Genomic DNA, 17,734 nt, shown 5'->3' with positions numbered 1-17,734 from the left:
AACTACAACAAGCATACAACTTACTGAACGTGGTAAATTTATTTGTGAAGCTTTGCTCTAAGCGAGGGAAATGACACCAAGCACAATAAATACGTTACAAAACAAAAACAATGTCTGGTGAAAAACAAATAAACTAATGCACACGCTATACAAATGGGTGATCACTTATGAAACTTAGTACGCACTCTACGTACACGGGGTGTACCGGGCGGAGCTGTTCATAATTCACCTTGTTTGTTCCCCAAAAGTTTGCACAAGCGTTTTCTTCAATTTATCTTGGGATGCTTGTAATAACCAGGAGAAATTGAAAACTAGGGTTATGCAACTTTTATTGTGGTGGGTACACTGGGTACCAGAGGTTTTTTCTCGCGTGTGAAGGGGAGCTTCGTTTCGTCAGCGACAGGCCGACACGTGTTCGGCCGAAGGCCGAAGACACGAGGGGCGAAGTTTTTCGCGCGGGTCACTTTTTAAGACTTGACCGAAACCGGAAACCGCGCATTAAAAGCCTCTGGCACCCAGGGTATGTGGTGGGGGGAGGCAAACAAATGTTATAAGAGATGTGGCAATGGTGAATTGGTGGTAGCTTGTCTTCGAACAAAGTCGGCCAATTTGTCTGGATGTATACACAAATTCTTTCATTTAACGCTAAATAATTCAACGTTACAAAACGAAATAAATAGGTTTTAACTTAGATATTATACTACCTTGTATATTATAGTATCACCTAAGAATAATAAATATAAATATAATGTTCGCTTTAACTTAAACTTTACAACAACTTGTGGAATAAAACAACACCTCTTCCGATATGTGCAATGGCGCACTTACCGGACATCAACACACTCAGAACTTAATTCATAAACACAGACAACGGACTATCTATTGCCTGCGTCGCAAGACGCTCTAAACCTTCTGTATACAGCTATTTCGAGAGAGGTTGTCGGCAAAAATGTGCACGCGACGATCCCGAAAGGTAATATGGGATATGATCAATACACCGTTCCAGACACTGTAGCTGTCAAGACATCTTTTTTCGCTTTCCTTCAGCACGTGCAAACATACGTCCATGGCCTCTCGTGCCATTCTTTTAAATTTCTTTGAAGAACAGTAAACTCAAAACCACCCTCAATACCTTTCGGGATTGTCGCGTGCACTTTTTCCGACAACCTTTTTTCGAAACAACTGTATACAACAAACGGTTTAGACTAGTGCGTGGGCCGGCTGCAACGCAGGCTAACTATCTACTACCTTCACGAATTTCTGTGGCCATTTTATACAAGCTGTTCGCTTACAAACTGGGCTGTATAGAGAAGAGAAGTCGTTTACGTCACGTTGCTATGGTAGTAAATTTCTAGCAATTTCTGGATCTGAAAAAACCTTGGTTTAGCAAATACTGTATGGCAGAAAAAAGCGAAAACAATGCGGACATGTATGACTTTCCCAAGCTTGATTGCACTGAGAAACAAAACGGTAACCCATACGTTTCTTCCATCGTTCGACAATGCAAATGGCCGTCTCTGTCAAGAAAGATTACCGTAATCCAGAAATATTGCTACCGTGGTAACCTGACGTCACAGCGTCCCAAAACAGTCCCATAATGCAATTCGGGACAAAATCGACCCAGTCTTACGCGCAATTTCTAAATGGCCAATGGGAAACCGCTATTCCTGCTGGGATTTATCAACCTCGTCCCCAGGGACTTCTCGTTTTCCAATATGGCGGTGACATATTGCAAAACGAGAGGACCCTGGTGATAAGGTTGAAGAGCTTTTATCAATTTTATTTTTCGGCGGAACGCTCAGAAACGATCAGGCTGAGTTGTTCGACGCAGATAGGGGGAATTCGCAGCATAACACTGTTTAGTAAAATCCAACTAGTGGTCTATCATTAATGCTCCGTTCTGATTGTTTGAGCTACTGCTAAGCTATATGTTATAGCCCCCTAGTAGCGAAAAGCGCGGGCTTTTTTGGCGGCAAAAAAACGATTAAAGTCTACCTTTTAACTAGCTAAAATATTTTTATTCTCGATATTTTTGACCAACTAGTTGGAGTTTACTAAGACAATTATTCCTCTCGCCCTCATGGCCTCTTAGTCAATAGCCCATTCGGTCTTCGGCCTCATGGACTATTGACTCAGAGCCCATTCGGGCTCGAGGAATAATTGTTAAACAGCTAGCAGCTGAAGTGTTACAAATACTCTTAATTAAAATTCAGTTTACTAATATGTATGGAGAATTCATTAAATTCATATTTTAAACCCACGTAAGGAAATTCCTGACTACCCAATTTCTGAATGGATATTTAATTACCCCATGCAAAAATATTAATTTATTGCGATTTTCCGTGACAGTTTCCTACCTATTGAAAAATATGAAAATATCATAGCCTGCGGGAATTTATTAAAGCTAGTTATCAATTTGCCACCACAAAAGAATCATTAGAAACCGTGGGGAAGCACTGCAATTTTTGGGAACAAATTTCTCGACCAATTTTCACCTTACACAACCATATTTTAAAGAATTTACCTAACATTCTACCCACCATATTATACTGGAGTACGAAATTTACTTCTACCAGTTATAAGTTTCTGCCTCTACTTAGTAGCTAAATAATTTAATTCATTTTCTAAACATCTATGTTGAATCATTTCACCCCTCACTTATATTTTTTACATTGCGCTACCCTATTCACAGACCCTCTGTTTTCTCTTTAGAGATCGTCACGCGCGCGAATGAAAGTAAAAACCGTCGGCGATTTACTGACCGCAAGCGGAAGGGAGTGGGGATCAAGCTCTTGAAAAAAAAGAAAAAGTCTGTGGACAGCCCACTATTGCGATTAACAGTAACCTAGTACCCTGATCCTTGTGTTTAAGTCTAGGACAAGCTTGAAACCGATTTCAATGCTACGATTTGTCGGCGCAAACTGTCCGTCAAACTTTACGACCCATTTACGACTAAACGTTCCGATCTTTCAATCTAATAGAGAATGGCGAGATAGAAAAAGGCCTTAAATCGGGCAGTTTTCATCTTTTTGTTCGTCAAGAGATTGTTCAAATATAGTTCCAAAATAAATAGAACAAAATTAATTGTAACGTTTCGACCTAGCCTCATTTGCAGGTAACTCTGTGAAGTAACAACATAAAGAGTAAGAGGGAAGACTGGTGAAGAGGAGACATCTTACAGAGCGATGCTGCCAGAGGATCAATCGGAAGTTACTAGGGAGTTAAGCACACCGCTACGACGACCTCCACCACAGCGACTGGAGGTAAAGAAGCTTAAAAATGACGCAATGCACATGCTTGGAAATGACCTTTCTAAATTGTAAATTATAAATCGATAGCCGTATTAATCTCCCAGGCGGGATATATATGATACAAAAGTATGATCAGCGGTCTTTGTCCTAATAGTGGCTGGTGTCAATAATCCTTGAAATGTTAAATTAGATAGGCCACCTTTAAATGACTGGGTTGAGTTTAAACAGCGCAGCCTGCGTTGGAAAAAGGAAGATCGGACAGATGAGAAGTATGATGTGTTTGGCGACCACTTGGCAGGAGGGGTGAAGTGGAGATATCGACAAAGACCGTGGACAATTTTGTACATAAGCGTCAGGCGGGCTATCGCCCTACGCTACTCAAGCGACTGGAAACCGATGTTACTAATCCGTAGCACCAAATCCTACAACGTAAAGACCTGTCTTCTGGCGTAGTCGCTACTACGTGAGTATAAAAGTCACCTTTTCTCCTATTTTTTTACAATCACTGGTTTTAAAACCTATCATAGATTGTTTCTCAGTTTATCAAGAAAGTATTTGACGCTTCTGGTCTAATTAGTAATTACGTACGTCTTCCCTACGTTTTACTAACAGCGAAAGCAAATTAGCGAGAAACCCCGTTTGGTAACTATTTGGGCGCCGCTTGTTTACAGTTGAAATTTGGCAGGCTAGGGTGACGTATCTACCCAGGACAACGCATCCACGACCGCCGTAGAAGAGGTCGCAGTAGAGATTTGCTTAAAGTCCCTTCTAAAGTACCTTTAAACAAGTAGACTACCTAAGTAAATGCTGTACGAATTCCATCCTATTTCAAGAGTTTCAAGATAAGACCAAACAGCAGTAGAAAAATGGCTGCCTTCTGGGCCACGGTCGGGAGAACGCCATTTGACAGAGCATCTTTTGAGTAGACAAAGGGAAGCCAATCACGGTAAAGCTGAAGAATAAAACAATATATCACGATTAACACAGTCTTCATATGAGTATCCAAAATTCAATTGGATATCGAAAGCAACTTCGAACTAGCTCTGGTTTGCAATGCTGCGCTCTGTGATTGGCTGGATTGGCTGATTGGCTTGCAGTGAAACCAAAAGCAGTCGTCACTGATCGTGACTGGCTCGCAAGAGTTTTCCCGCGGTCAATGCTGCCATGATCTGATTGGTACATTTGTTGGGCCTTTATGGACCACCGATAAGCCAATAAGCGCCGTACTTAGGATCAAAATATATAAAAACACCGCAACCTATACCAGCAACAATGGGCGCTTATCGATTTTAATTGTTTATTTACGGTTATTGCTATAGGTTTGGATCTGGAAGCGGGCATAGACTGTTAAAACTAACCTATTGTTATGTCTTACAATTGTTCGTATCGTTTCTCTAACAAAAGGAAGAAAAAGCAACAACAGCAACAAGCGCCGCCTGTGAAAATGCTTAGCCTTCAAATAAGCGCCGCACCGAGAGAGCCTGCGTAGCAAGCGTCTCCGTGCGGTTTCAGAACAAAGCAAAAAAGACCTAGAAACGGGATTTTCGCTTTTGACCGTGCGAAAAATTGAGCGAGAGCCAAAAAAGGAAACAGGGTGAGGGAGAGGGGAGGTTTCCTTCCTTTCCCTCCTTCTCCCTCCTCTTTTACTCGGCCGATTTTCCGCACGTCTTTTCTTTGCTCCGAAAGCACACGGAAACGTTTGCTACGCAGCTACGCAGGTTATATAAAGCATCGCGGTGCCTTATCAATTTAAATGTAACAGTAATAGTTGACACTACAGCTGCCCCCGTTCTGTATATTGTCAGTCAATAGCATTCTTGCTCGTTGTGTAGCTTTTTGAAATATACTGATTCATAAGGAAGATTTTCTTACATATTCCATACAATAGGTGAGATAAATACAGGAAACGCAAGGTTCCATGCACAGTTTCAGGTCGATTTACATAGCTTTGATCAAAACATTCTCAGTTTCGAGACTAGTTTATTCTAAACCATAAGAAAAGATTTAATTAGAAGTTGAATTTTTCGCTATTTCGCTTTCACTTTTTACATTCAGTTCATTTTATTTGCCGGAAAGGAAGCCTTAGAAATTAAAAGGACGTTTGATCAATTCACACTCGCGCATTCTAGTCTTATTTTAAACTTTATAGCGGAAAGACATCTGCGAGCAGGGGATAAGTCAGCACAGAATTTGATTGTCGGCGAATTTCTGTAATCGTCCATCGTTCTGCTAGTGAGAAGCTAGCCGTTGTTCACTCGTCTTGCTTGTTTGGGGCTGAGTCTCATTCCGGTCAAAGAGAGAGAAAGAGTGTCTGGCAAGGTTTCCAATGAAAGATTTGTGAACTCGTGTCTGGCAAACTCTCCAAGTGTTTATATATTATACACAGTTATGCGCACCTTATAACTTCTTCTGCGCTTAACGAGTGTCGTTAAAATTTTGGTCCATAACTTTCACTGAAACAACTGCTCCACAGAATGTCACTGATAACACGTAACGCAAAAGAGTGTCGCAGTATGACTGCACAATAAATGTCACAAAATCTACCTAAGCGGTCCCTTCGGAATGTTCTGTCTTTACGTCATCCTAAACATTTAGTACTTGCGGGCGCAAACAATAGAAACGTCATCATTACCTACCGATTCCTCGCGGCCCCTGTTCAAGCAAATCGAATTTTTTTCTATATTGACTGTATGACTGTATATTTCGACTGTAAGTACTTTCCTTAATATAACCGCGAGTTACTAGAGTGCCTCCTCGGGATTTCGCCTTCTGGGCGAGGTCCCTGCGGGAGCAATAATCTAGGACACAATAAGAGATATTTCTGATAAGATATTCAGCAACAAACCTTGAGTGCGGGGGATCTTCCAAGGCATCGCAGCCTTAGATCTATGCTAAAGAATGAAAAGCGAATGGAATGAATGTCATATATGAGTTATTGACCAAGAGTGAGATCAAGATGCCTTAATATTAGCCAAGTTCTTTTTTGCGTTTTCATTGAACCCGACTTCGTCTCGGTCAATAAAGACGCAAAAAAGAACTAGGCCAATATCTAGCCATCTTGACCAAACATGCTTGGTCACTAAGGGATTTACTATATGGCCAAAAAGAGAACTTTTTTCTTGCGGGAACAACGCGGGAAATCCCGAGCGGGCCCATCTTGCCCGCTCGCGGATTCAGCCATATAATAAATTTGTTAATTTACAATTACTAGAGACCACTTTTTAAGATTTACTGAAAAACAAAGTTATTTGCACCAGAAAAATGCTTGAAAATGTGCAGATAGTTTTCCATAAGCAACCTTAGGGTGCGTTTCTTTAAAAAAATCCAAATCCGGATTCTTGAATCCAAAAACGGATTTTGCGTTTCTTTAATAAAATCCGAAAATGGATTTTGAATCTATAGAATCCACACTCCGAGTGGATTCATTAGATCAAATCTAAACCCGGATTTTTAGGATTCATGATCCATGCGTTTCTTTATTGCACGGATACAAAAAGCAGTACGTTTGGCAAGCGGTCGTCTTCTTAAAATCCGCCACATTCCCGCCATTTTGTTGTAAATATTAGCTGCTGCCGGCCATGGCGAATAAACAAGGTGAGTTTTTTTGTGTAGTTTCACCGAAATTTTCCGTCCTGTACGTATTTTTATAAATTTTCCGGATGTTTGATGCGTCTTGGCATCTTTTATTTCTATCTACAGGACAATATTGGACGCACAGTTTATCTGCAGGTGAATATCCAGAATATCAGTGGAACGAAAGCCACGTTCAACCGGGCATTCAACCTTATCTTCCTCAGTTCATGTTTCCACCACCGCAGGCATCACAGTTCAGCCATGAAACAGTCAGATCAGTATCACCTTAGCCTGGTCCAAGTTTTTCTTCTTTGGAAACAGCTGCAGCCACATTCAGTCAGTCGAGTGAAGGCACCGAAGGCGAATCGAGAGCTCTTGTACGCTGGTCTAGAGCTGATGTGCTGTTGTTAATTTCCTGCTATGTCGAACGCAGAGAACGATTTAAAGATATAAACAAAAAGAACAAGTCCCTGTGGGAAGAAATCAGCGAAGAATTAAAGAAGAACGGAGTGTTCTTTAATGCCAAGGCGTGTGAGACGAAATTGAAAAATCTGAAGAGAAGTTATGTTGCTTGTGTTGATCACAACAAAGTCAGCGGAAATGACCGAAAGAAATGCAACTTCTATGACGAACTTCACGAAATATTTTCGAAAGATGATGCCATCGCTCCAAAAACATTGTGCAGCAACATTGATGGTAAACGGAGCAAAGATGCAGTCAAGAGTGTTAAAAATTCCAGTTCCACATTGAGTTCCACAGGTAGTGACACAGAGGAGCCTGTGGTTACAAAAGCAAAGAAAAAGAAGTTACCAGAGCGGAAGAAAAGAGAAGACCTCGTTGGGCTCTTTAAGGAATTTACACAAGACAGGAAAGAGGAAGAAAAGGAAAAGATTAAAAAGTTTGAAAATATGCACAATGAACGCATGGCACTCATGGGCCGATTTTTGAATGTTTTTGAAAAATCATTGAACAAAGAGTAACCTTGATTCCATAATTTTTTATTGTGTTGCAGAACATGGGATTATTTGACCACAAACATGAACATAGATACAGTAAACCTGAGTTTGTTGTCAGTATTGAGTTATCTAAAAGTTTATTATATCATACATGTTAACAGTATTATTGCAAGTTGTATGTTTTTTTTTATCACATACATACAAGGAACTACAACAGCAACATTAGGTGAGAGGGCCTAACTAAACTGGTTTTGATATTATTTATATCCTTTACTTTTTTTAGCCTGATTCTCAGATGCTTCAGATCACTTGTGTCACGCACTTCCTCCTTTCTGTGCGTGACACAAGCAACCTGGACTGTCAGAGTATTAGGCTGTTACATTTGTGTTGAAAGTTTACATTTCAAGCAACACCATAAATGTTTCAGGTAGTATAAAGTGATCCATGTACATGGCTCTACTATTTTCTTATATACTTTTAAAAACAAATAAAATATTGATATTTATAGCAAAAAGACTATTATACAGTATAAACTTTATGAATGACATACACCACCTATGAAAGAAGTGTTCATGAAAACACCACAGTACAAAAGGTATCAATACATAAACCACTTATAAATGCTAGGTTTATGGGATCAGTCTCATTATCATGTTTCTCTTATCAACTGCTCCTACACCTGGTGGAAAGATGTCATCATCATTGTCATCATTGTCATCATCATCATTAGAGTCATCTAAAAAATCATCGATGTCATCTTCAATAATGCAAATGTTGTGTAAGATGCAAGAGGATACAATAATTTCCGGTATGTCCTCAATTTTGTCAACATCCATCATTGTTTTTAGCTTCCTAAACCTGTTCTTAAAAAGCCCTATGGACCTCTCAACCACCATTCTGGTGGAACTGTGGGCAGTATTGTAACGTCTTTGTTGAGCAGTCAAACGTCCGTTGTCTCGAAATGGGGTCAACAGCCACCTCTTCAAGGGATATGCTGCGTCTCCCAAAATGTGGGAGTTGCCAGGAAAATAATTGTCTGGGTTCACTTCAACTTCTCGGCAGATCGGAGAATTACGAAACACGCGAGCATCGTGTACTGAACCAGGGTAACCACAGAAAACATCGGTTATGAATAAATCCGGGTCACAAATGACTTGTAGTTGGACGGAAAAGAAACCTTTGCGATTTATGTATTGTTCATGATTGTTATGTGGTGCTTTGATTGGTATGTGGGTGCCATCAATAGCCCCCAAAACACCCGGAAAACCCTTTTTCTCTTCAAAGGCCTCCATCACCGCTTGGGCTTTTAGACCAGTTGGAAACTTGATAAACTCATCCATTAAGTTCCTCACTATTGCTTTGCAAACTCGTTTGTAGACTCTGTACGCAGTTGCCCTGCAAACATCAAATCGATCGGCAACAGAGCGTAAACATTCTGGATTCCCAAGAATCCACAGCGTAATAAGGATTTGCTTTCTTAACTCGACCGGTGGTCTTCCTCTATCGCCGGTGTATTGAGGTAAGTCGCCGTGGACCGAAAGCAAATGTTCGAGAACTGTAACTGTATGCCGTGACATGCGGAAGTGACTTCGGAAGTCCTCCGGTATGTAACTAGGTACGGTTATTTCGTAAAAATTCTTTGTGCGAACGTGTTCTTTTCGGACGAGCTGTCCGGCCGCCAAAAGGAATAAAACTGCTTCGTCATCGGCTCCTAAAAGAACCTGTTGTTGTTCAAGGTCATCGGCAAGGACTTCTTCGAACAGTTCAAACATCAAACCAAAACTTTCCGCCATTTTGAAAACTCCCCCCAAAACACGCGAACTGCATGCTGGGGTCGTTACGGCTAATTGAAAAAAAAATCCATTTTCGGATTTTTCGTGTCTTTAAAAATAACGAATCCGCATGATCTCGGATTAAGAATCCAATCTTGGATTTTTTTAAAGAAACGCACCCTTAGTTTAAGCCGATAGCAGCACAATGCACACAAAAAAACAGAAAACACAAGAAAACAGCCGCTTCTCCTCGCTCTTCGCCGCTGGGGGCGTTTCGCGCGAAACGTCCTCAGCGGCGAAGAGCGAGGAGAAACGACTGTTTTCGCAGGTTAAAATAATGATGACTGATTTTTCCTGTTTCTGGGTTGTAATTATTGCTAACTCTAGATCTCTTGGGCCGGTTAATGGCGATTTGTTGGAAAGTTTTCTTTTATACGTTCGCCATGCGTTTAGAATTTATGCATCAGTCAGTTCCCAAGGTACCCATCCCCCACCCCACACGGACAACCTAGGGTGTACTACTCAAGTAGGGTCAGAATTTCGAGGACCCGGCGGTATATCCCCACCAGGAATTCCCAGGATTACGCTCTCAGGCGTTTTCGAGGGGGACCAGTTTATTTTAAGATATATTTTAGAGTAATTTTTCCAACGACAATGGTATTTTCTTCCCCGTCTATAAGCGTATTCGAAGTATAAGATATCAAAAAGGAAAACTAAACGTAATAAAAGGTCAGTAGGACAGGTAGGTTTTCCTGACTTAATCGATACACTCAAACCCCGCTTTACGGACACCTAATTACCACAGACAGTTTGCTTTGACCCTGGGGAAAGAAAGCCCTTACATTTTCTCTAAATTCAACCCGCTTCTGATACGGCCACCCCGTAAATACAAACAATTTCTATGGCCTCCTTAGTGTCCATATTAACGAGGTTTGACTGTATTCTAAATTCGCGTCAGAACTGTTCTAACCGTTCCAACAGTTCTAAAAATAAACTGGTCTGTGAAAACGCCGTGAAACAAGTACATGGAAATTACTTTCTCCGGGTTATGATCTCCTGAACGGACTGAATACAAACAATTTCTATGGCCTCCTTGGTGTAGGGTAGCAAAATTCAGCTAAACTAGTTCTGCGTCAGAACTGTTCTAACCGTTCCAACAGTTCTAAAAATACACTGGTCAGTGAAAACGCCGTGAAACAAGTACATGGCAGTTACTCTCTCAGGGTTATGATCTCCTGAACGGACTGAAGATTTTTGTAAAGAGAATTTATATTTTATTTACATACCTGAAGAGAATGTGATAGTAAGATCCTATAGCTGCTAGAGTGTGCCATACGGCGTGTAGTTGTAAGAATGGTCTCATGGGTACAGGGAATTGATTTCGTAGCAATCTGCAAGGAATTAAACAAGAATAAAATTGACGCCCTGAAAAGGCTAAATGTATGGAAAAACAGGCAACAAACAACGCGGAACTTGTCCTGTAACATTGCTACAAAATGAGTTGAATAGCGATGTTGCGCGTTTTACCACCCCCATCAAACCTGTCTTGCAACAAATCAGGTTGTTAACAGGTTTGAACGTGAGTGGTAAAACGTGTAACATCACTATTCAACTTGTTTTTCAGCAATGTTGCAAGACAAGTTGCGCGTTTCTTGTTGCCCATTTTTCCGTACCTTAAGATGGTTGAAATCTATACCCATCATGCCTTTTGCAATGCACATACCACCTACAGATATATATAAATAAACAGTCGAACCTCCTGTAAGCGATCACCCAAAATGCAAAGACTGAGTGGTCGCCTATATTAACAAGAATCGAACCACAGGGGGTCTCTTCCGAGAAGAGGTCCAGACACTTCTACTTTATGGAAGATAATTGTTTATTGCATGCATTGTCTAAGTCACGCCATGTGTAGTTCCATGTTGTCAGTAAAGTTCTTCGTATATTCTTAGTAGCAGAGTGCACACAGCAAACATAGAGATCAGAGAATGCATCAAGTGGTAGCTCACAAGAGGCTAAAAACACTGTAAAATGCTTAACTGTCAAGCCCATAAAGTGGTCGCCGTCGCTTACAGGAGGTGGTCATTTACTACAGGTTCTAACTGTAAGGCTTTGACTGGGAAAATTTCAGTGTTTTGGATTGGTGGTCGCTTATGGGAGGCGGTCACTTACAGGAGCTGGTTGCACATAGAGGTTCGACTGTATATTATATAGGGAAGTCAGCCTTTTAATGCTGGAACTGACATTTTGTAGTACCTCTTACCTCACAGAGGAGCAAAAGTTGTTGTCAATGTTCCAAAAAATAAATCCAGTGGCATAGCTAAAAGTGGATTCAAAATAGAAATAGAACACAATAATATACTATATTCATTCACATGTAAAATTATCATAAGGTATGGTTCACAATATGGAAAGGTACAATAATTTACTGCATGAAATTTTATGATGACTGTGATTCAATTGTGTTGAGATGGCATGAGAATTTTTACCAAGGTCAACCATCTGATAGCTTATGACAGCAGGTTCACAATTAAGTACAGGTGAAGACAAAAAACAAGGGCAAAACCCGAAAAGAGGGAGTGGGAAGACTTAATAGTTCTTTTTAGTTGGTGTCAAGAGAGCTCTGGCAGCATCTGCAGCATCCAAAAATTAGTTTTACTAAAAATTCTTAAATATTTTAACACAATTTCAGAAGAAGGGGCCCCCTCTGAGCCTCCCTATGAATCAATCGCTGACAAAAATATTTGAATTGACATTGGCAAGTGTCTGCTTGATAGCAGGTGACCACTTTATAAAGGTTTACTTAATACAGGATCAGGTTTGGGACCAGATAACTTTAAGAATATTGGCAACCATATATACTGCACATAATCTTAAATACCAGAGTATTTTTTCAATGCATGGAATGCATTTTGACTTTGAATTCCACTGTAGAGTCAAGGTGAATCCAAATTTCTGCCAAGGATAAAAACTCCCTAAACTTTTCAGTACATGCATAATAACTGTGCCACATTGATTGCATGACCTGACATACATGGCATTGGTTCTTAGTGATAACAATGCTGACCTCCTACTTCTTGCATGAAATTTTACACTGGCTATTGGTGAAAAAGTATTTAATACCTAACAAGCGATATGGTTACAAGCTTCCAAGAACCTCTGTGTTTTCTGAAATGAAAATAAAAGGGCAATTTTAGGCTGATAAAATCTGTAATATTTAAAAAAGGCAATCTGGGTAAAATGTATTTTCCCAAGCCATTAGGGAGAGTGGGGTGGAGGGGGGGCACATTAGTTTTATTCTGAATTTTGATATATTTGATATCACAATCTTCTTCTTGCTGACTTCTACATGAGTTATCATGCACTGATTTTGGATGAATTCCAAAAAGTATCTTTAGATACCATAAAGGAGTGAAAAAGAAACAACCTCTGGTGACAATCCTGCAAAATTAATGTATTTGCAAAATAAACATGTGAGGCACAGCCTGAAAATATCCCCAGGAAGGGGAAGGGGGTGAATAATCCTGGGCCAATTTTCAGACAAGTATCCTTCCCTTTTGAAATGGGAGTCCCTCCCCTGGGAAATATACCATTTCGTTTCTCAGATCATGTAAAAGAGAATCCATTGGTAAAACAGATGCATGTCTTTACAGAATAATAATTTTGTGCTCAAAGAATGCTGCCCTTACCTGCAAGACATTAGAGCAACAACAACCAGAGCTGCAACAAGAATTCCATAGGCCCACTGAAAGAAGACAGACATCATGGCACCATTGTTAGCTGAATTAGTGCAGACTGATGGCCTTAACAGTGCACAAGAAATTAAATGAGTTATAAATTTCAATTTAGAATCAATATCAACATTAATTTTGCCTTATACCTGGAATACAAGGGGATTTGTTATTGTTAAATACACCTGTAAAAAGAGCAGATTAACATTATTAGCCAATTACAACTGCTACAAAAGAATCAAGAAAGCAATAAAAATCAATCAAACATTATACGAAAATTAGTCATTGATCAATAAATAAATCAATAAAAGCAAAGAAATAGTAAACTATTACACAGTCACTTAAGAGAATTTCAGTCAAAAAAATTGATCAAGGAACAAATCGAATAAGCATTAAAAACAGTAACTCCAACGAGTCATATCATAATCAGTCTAATTCAACCAGTTGTTTAATTGCAGTTACAGCAAAAGATGATCAATCAGTCCAATAATTTTAAAGGATCAACCATCGAACTTACACACACAACAGATCACACATACTCAAATTCACAAAACAAAACAGTCAATCTGAGTGATCAAACAACTAATGATGATACATTTATTATTTGTTAATTGTTAACTGCCTAGTCATCAAGCTAGTCAATCAGCAGTTCTCAACAGCTAGTATTAACATGTCTCATGTATGGTTACTTACCAAAGTAATCATAGAGCAACAAAAGATAAGGACCAACAAGAGAGTGGTGTTGTGTTGCCTTGGGTGATAAGAACACTGACAGCTGAGAAAAACAAGACATGAAAAAAAAATGCCATACATAAATTATCTTACCTAAGACTTTAAAGGTTAATTGATGCATGTATTTGATGATTTGTGACACAAGAAAGGGTATAAAAAATATACTTACATGCAGAATATCATGATGCAAGTACAATAAATCATTGGAAGTTCGTCGAGAAGCTACAATGAAGAAACCAATAATATTGCATTGGTCAGAAAGTAAAGATTGTATTACTAAGCAAAAAAATTTAAAATGCAAACACAAGGGCATGGAGCCCCAAATTGAAGACAGAGCTTATTCTGGTTTCAGTTTTTACATGAGGTGCAGGCTGATGGTCGGTCATCACCCCCAGATTTTCCCACATTGATAAAGAAGCTTTTTGCTGTTAAACAAAATCTCACCTGCATTTCATACAGCAATGTAGCATGGAAGCAAAGGGATCCTATTCCCACAACTGAAGAAACAACAAAAACAACAACTTTACTAATACCATTTCTCCTTAACACTCTCTTTGTTAATCTGTGTCATGTTCAGCCATCCAAAACTATTTACTCAGTCTCAAAAATGCAGTCTAGCTAAAATACATATTGTGGTCTTAAACTGAGAACAAAAAAAGCTGTCTTTCTTACTTTTTTTACATCTGTAATAAACAATTTATAGCTAAATATGCAAATTGAATAAACACTCAAGGAAATTTGTTTGCAACAATAGCCTCTACAATAGGCATCGAAAGGGGTGGGGGATCGGAACGAAGAGACAAAGGGTGGGAGATCAAGGGAGAGAAGTAAAGGGACTTTGACACCTGCCACGTCACCGTTTTGGGTGGGAATGTGCCACTGACACACTGGAACCCTTAGCCTATACCACAGCTAGTTCAGCTGAATTTTGTGACGCTATACTAGGCTAAACTCCCCACATCCCCCTATCTAAGAGTAGCTTTTAGGCTGGGTTGCGTTAATTCAAACTTGCCGAATTGATCTCTTTTATTCTTTTGAGTGGCAATTCCTGGTTTCCCTAGTCTAGACTAAAATCTTCAACGAATTGATCAGTTTCCTGGAAAATGATACCCTATTCTAGACCCAAACTCTCTGATTTATTTACCCTATCCCAGAGGCAACTGCTTGAAAACCATACCCTTGCCTTTAGGGCGGCACATACCTATAAAGCCCATATATGGCAGTATGTTCACCCCCCCTCCAGTTCAGCCACTCATTTATTCAAGGGGAACTTATTGGCTTGTTTGGTTGAGAGGGTGGGTGTGCATTTAGGGGCAAGAGCTTTTTAGAACCTTAGTGATTATTCAAGGAAATACTGCACACTGATATATTTTCAACCTTGAAGGTTTTTTTTTTTTCAATACAAATTTCAGTTTAATTGGCTCACCAAATAATGAAATGAATGTTAGGGTGTAGCGTCTTTCCAATTTGGTTTTCCATGATAGCCATGCTCCAAATAATGTTGGTAACAAAAACAACCAGTTGCTAATTGTGTTCCCTAAAGAAATAAAAGAAGAAGGAAAGGAGGAAGGAAGAAAGACAAAAGGAAAAAAAATTCAGGAAAAAATTTAGATTAAACATAATGCATACTCACAGAGCCAAGGGAACATATGTAGCTTAAATACGCACAGATTTTTGCAGGCATATCATTTTTGTGGGAAAAGTTTATAAAATACCTGTGGGGCACTGAACAAAGCAATAAATTGTTATAGGGGAGTAGCCTCCGCCCAGAGGTACAAACCCACAGGGGGGGGGGGAGAGTACGCCAAACAATGGCCTGTACAGGAAGGTTCCACCCAATAGGAGTTGATCCTTTTTTCAGGGTTCAGGTATAAGAAAGGGTAGTGATTTCGCATAGTTTCAAAGTATATGAAGTCTCTGCCCCTATACAGGCAATTAGATGGAGTAGCCACCCCCCCCGCTGCCCGGGATAAAACGACTGGGTGAGCTACGAAGTACTACATCTTACTTTACACAAACCCGACAGCAAAACTTTGCTGAAACTGCCAATAAAAACACACATAGAAATGCACAATACAAAATTCAATTTCTCAAGAAACAATAACAAACAAAGTGGTGATTGCAATAGACATTTGAGCTTTTTCATCCTGTTTCTCCAATTCAGGTCATGTGATGTTCTCTTGTCTTTTGTATTGTTTATTCATAAATTATGCATACATGTTGTGGTTCAAATTTTATTTTTCTTTGTTTGAAACTTATTATCATTAGTTACCATAACTCAAGACAGAGGAAAATAGAATTTTAACCAAAGATAAAAAAGACCTTCCACAACATAATATGAAAAGGAATATTTCTCTAGAGTAAATAATGGACTTCATGTAATATGTTAATTATTGTTTATAAAGGGTGTGTGTCAAATTAACAGCTGGCCTTACACTTGATAAAGAAAAGATACAAGATAAAAAGAGGGCTAATTCAAAAAAAAAAAACAAAAAAACATCTGTTGAGCTATAGTCCATCATAACATCTTCAGTTAGCATTTTTTGGAGTAGAACATCACAAACAATAGTCTTTTGATCATTTTGTATAAACTGACCAATAGAAACATTCCATTAATTTTTTCAGTAAAAATTTGCAAACTAAAACAAAAGATTGTGCATGGTGGGAGAGCTCCCAACATGAACTGCAGCAGAGTTGTTGTCATCTCTGATTCTTGCTGGCTTTCATTACCACTGTATCTACAAACTATTGTTAAATTTTTGGAAGTAAATGATTTCAAGTCGCCAAATTTGACTTTCAAGATCAATAGCAATTTTCGTATATTCAACTTTATGTGACAAAGCCAGTGTAACGTTGAAGTGAAAGGGGAGGAACATGCTTATTACTAGATATAATTAAGGTTACATCAGTTGATGCGGGTTATATCTGTCTGAGTGTATCTGATAGCGCTCGTATTCAACGCATTCCAAATTATTCTGTCGTTGTCGTATTTGTATTTTTTTCACAGCTCAGAGAAGATACCTTTGGTAAAAATACGTCACTCAGCACTCAGGTACATCTTATAGAGTGATATAAGAGGCTGTTGTTTTTCGTTATTATGATAAAAGATTGTTGTTCTTCCACAAAAACTCCAACAATATTTTAGTTTGAATGGTCAATCAAGTGACACCTTTTTCGCGAAAAGAAAGTAGCCTGTGGAGTTTCAGAAGAAGTTTAAAAATATCCTGATCTTTAAACCCAATTTCTAGATCCTTATATCCGCGGTTGATCGATTCGATAGGCCTGCCTCTTTGCACGAACGTTCGATTTCGCAGCAAAGGTGCACGCTTCAATTCTGGAAATGGTTTTGCAAAAGTGGTATTCGACACCTGCTTGTATTTTAGATCACCGAACCAATTCAATAAACACTTACAAAACTCAGCAAGGAATGATGACACGGCATAGTTTTCCTCACACCAATCGATCGTGGCAGTTGCTTCGCCCCAGAATCCTTCCGTGTTACTGTCCGCAGTTAGGGGCGGCATATTTGACGTGTCCTTAGCAATGTTTTGCAGATATTTGTTCGCGTCTGTAATTGTAATGTATGCTCACGCCCCTAAAGACTCCACTTACGAGGTTCATGATCTCCGCGAATAATGCTAATTAGGTTACGTTGTTGTTGTACCCCGCGCGAAGGTGCGAACCGCAAAAGGCACGCATGGTCCGCAAATGTAACAAAA

General features: G+C 39.4%; 1 protein-coding gene and 1 pseudogene across 1 annotated transcript; one reads left to right on the top strand and one right to left on the bottom strand.

Annotated features, from left to right (window-relative positions):
- Positions 1-17: 17 nt before the first annotated feature.
- Positions 18-17,709, bottom strand: LOC140950103 (alkaline ceramidase 3-like). The gene is made up of 12 exons (XM_073399281.1): positions 17,428-17,709; positions 15,442-15,552; positions 14,460-14,512; positions 14,185-14,237; positions 13,977-14,058; positions 13,433-13,468; positions 13,242-13,297; positions 12,676-12,720; positions 11,816-11,872; positions 10,839-10,943; positions 6,097-6,142; positions 18-4,203 (listed from the first exon to the last, which is right to left on the bottom strand). The coding sequence occupies exons 1-12, from the start codon at positions 17,537-17,539 to the stop codon at positions 4,075-4,077; spliced, it is 885 nt and encodes a 294-aa protein (XP_073255382.1). The 5' UTR covers positions 17,540-17,709; the 3' UTR covers positions 18-4,074.
- LOC140950093 (uncharacterized) lies at positions 6,790-7,804 on the top strand (annotated as a pseudogene).
- Positions 17,710-17,734: the final 25 nt, after the last annotated feature.

Source organism: Porites lutea, chromosome 10 (assembly GCF_958299795.1).
Source record: "Porites lutea chromosome 10, jaPorLute2.1, whole genome shotgun sequence".
Classification (NCBI taxonomy): Eukaryota; Metazoa; Cnidaria; class Anthozoa; order Scleractinia; family Poritidae; genus Porites; species Porites lutea.
Note: the sequence above shows the minus strand (reverse complement) of the source record. Positions and strands in the feature narration are given on the sequence as shown.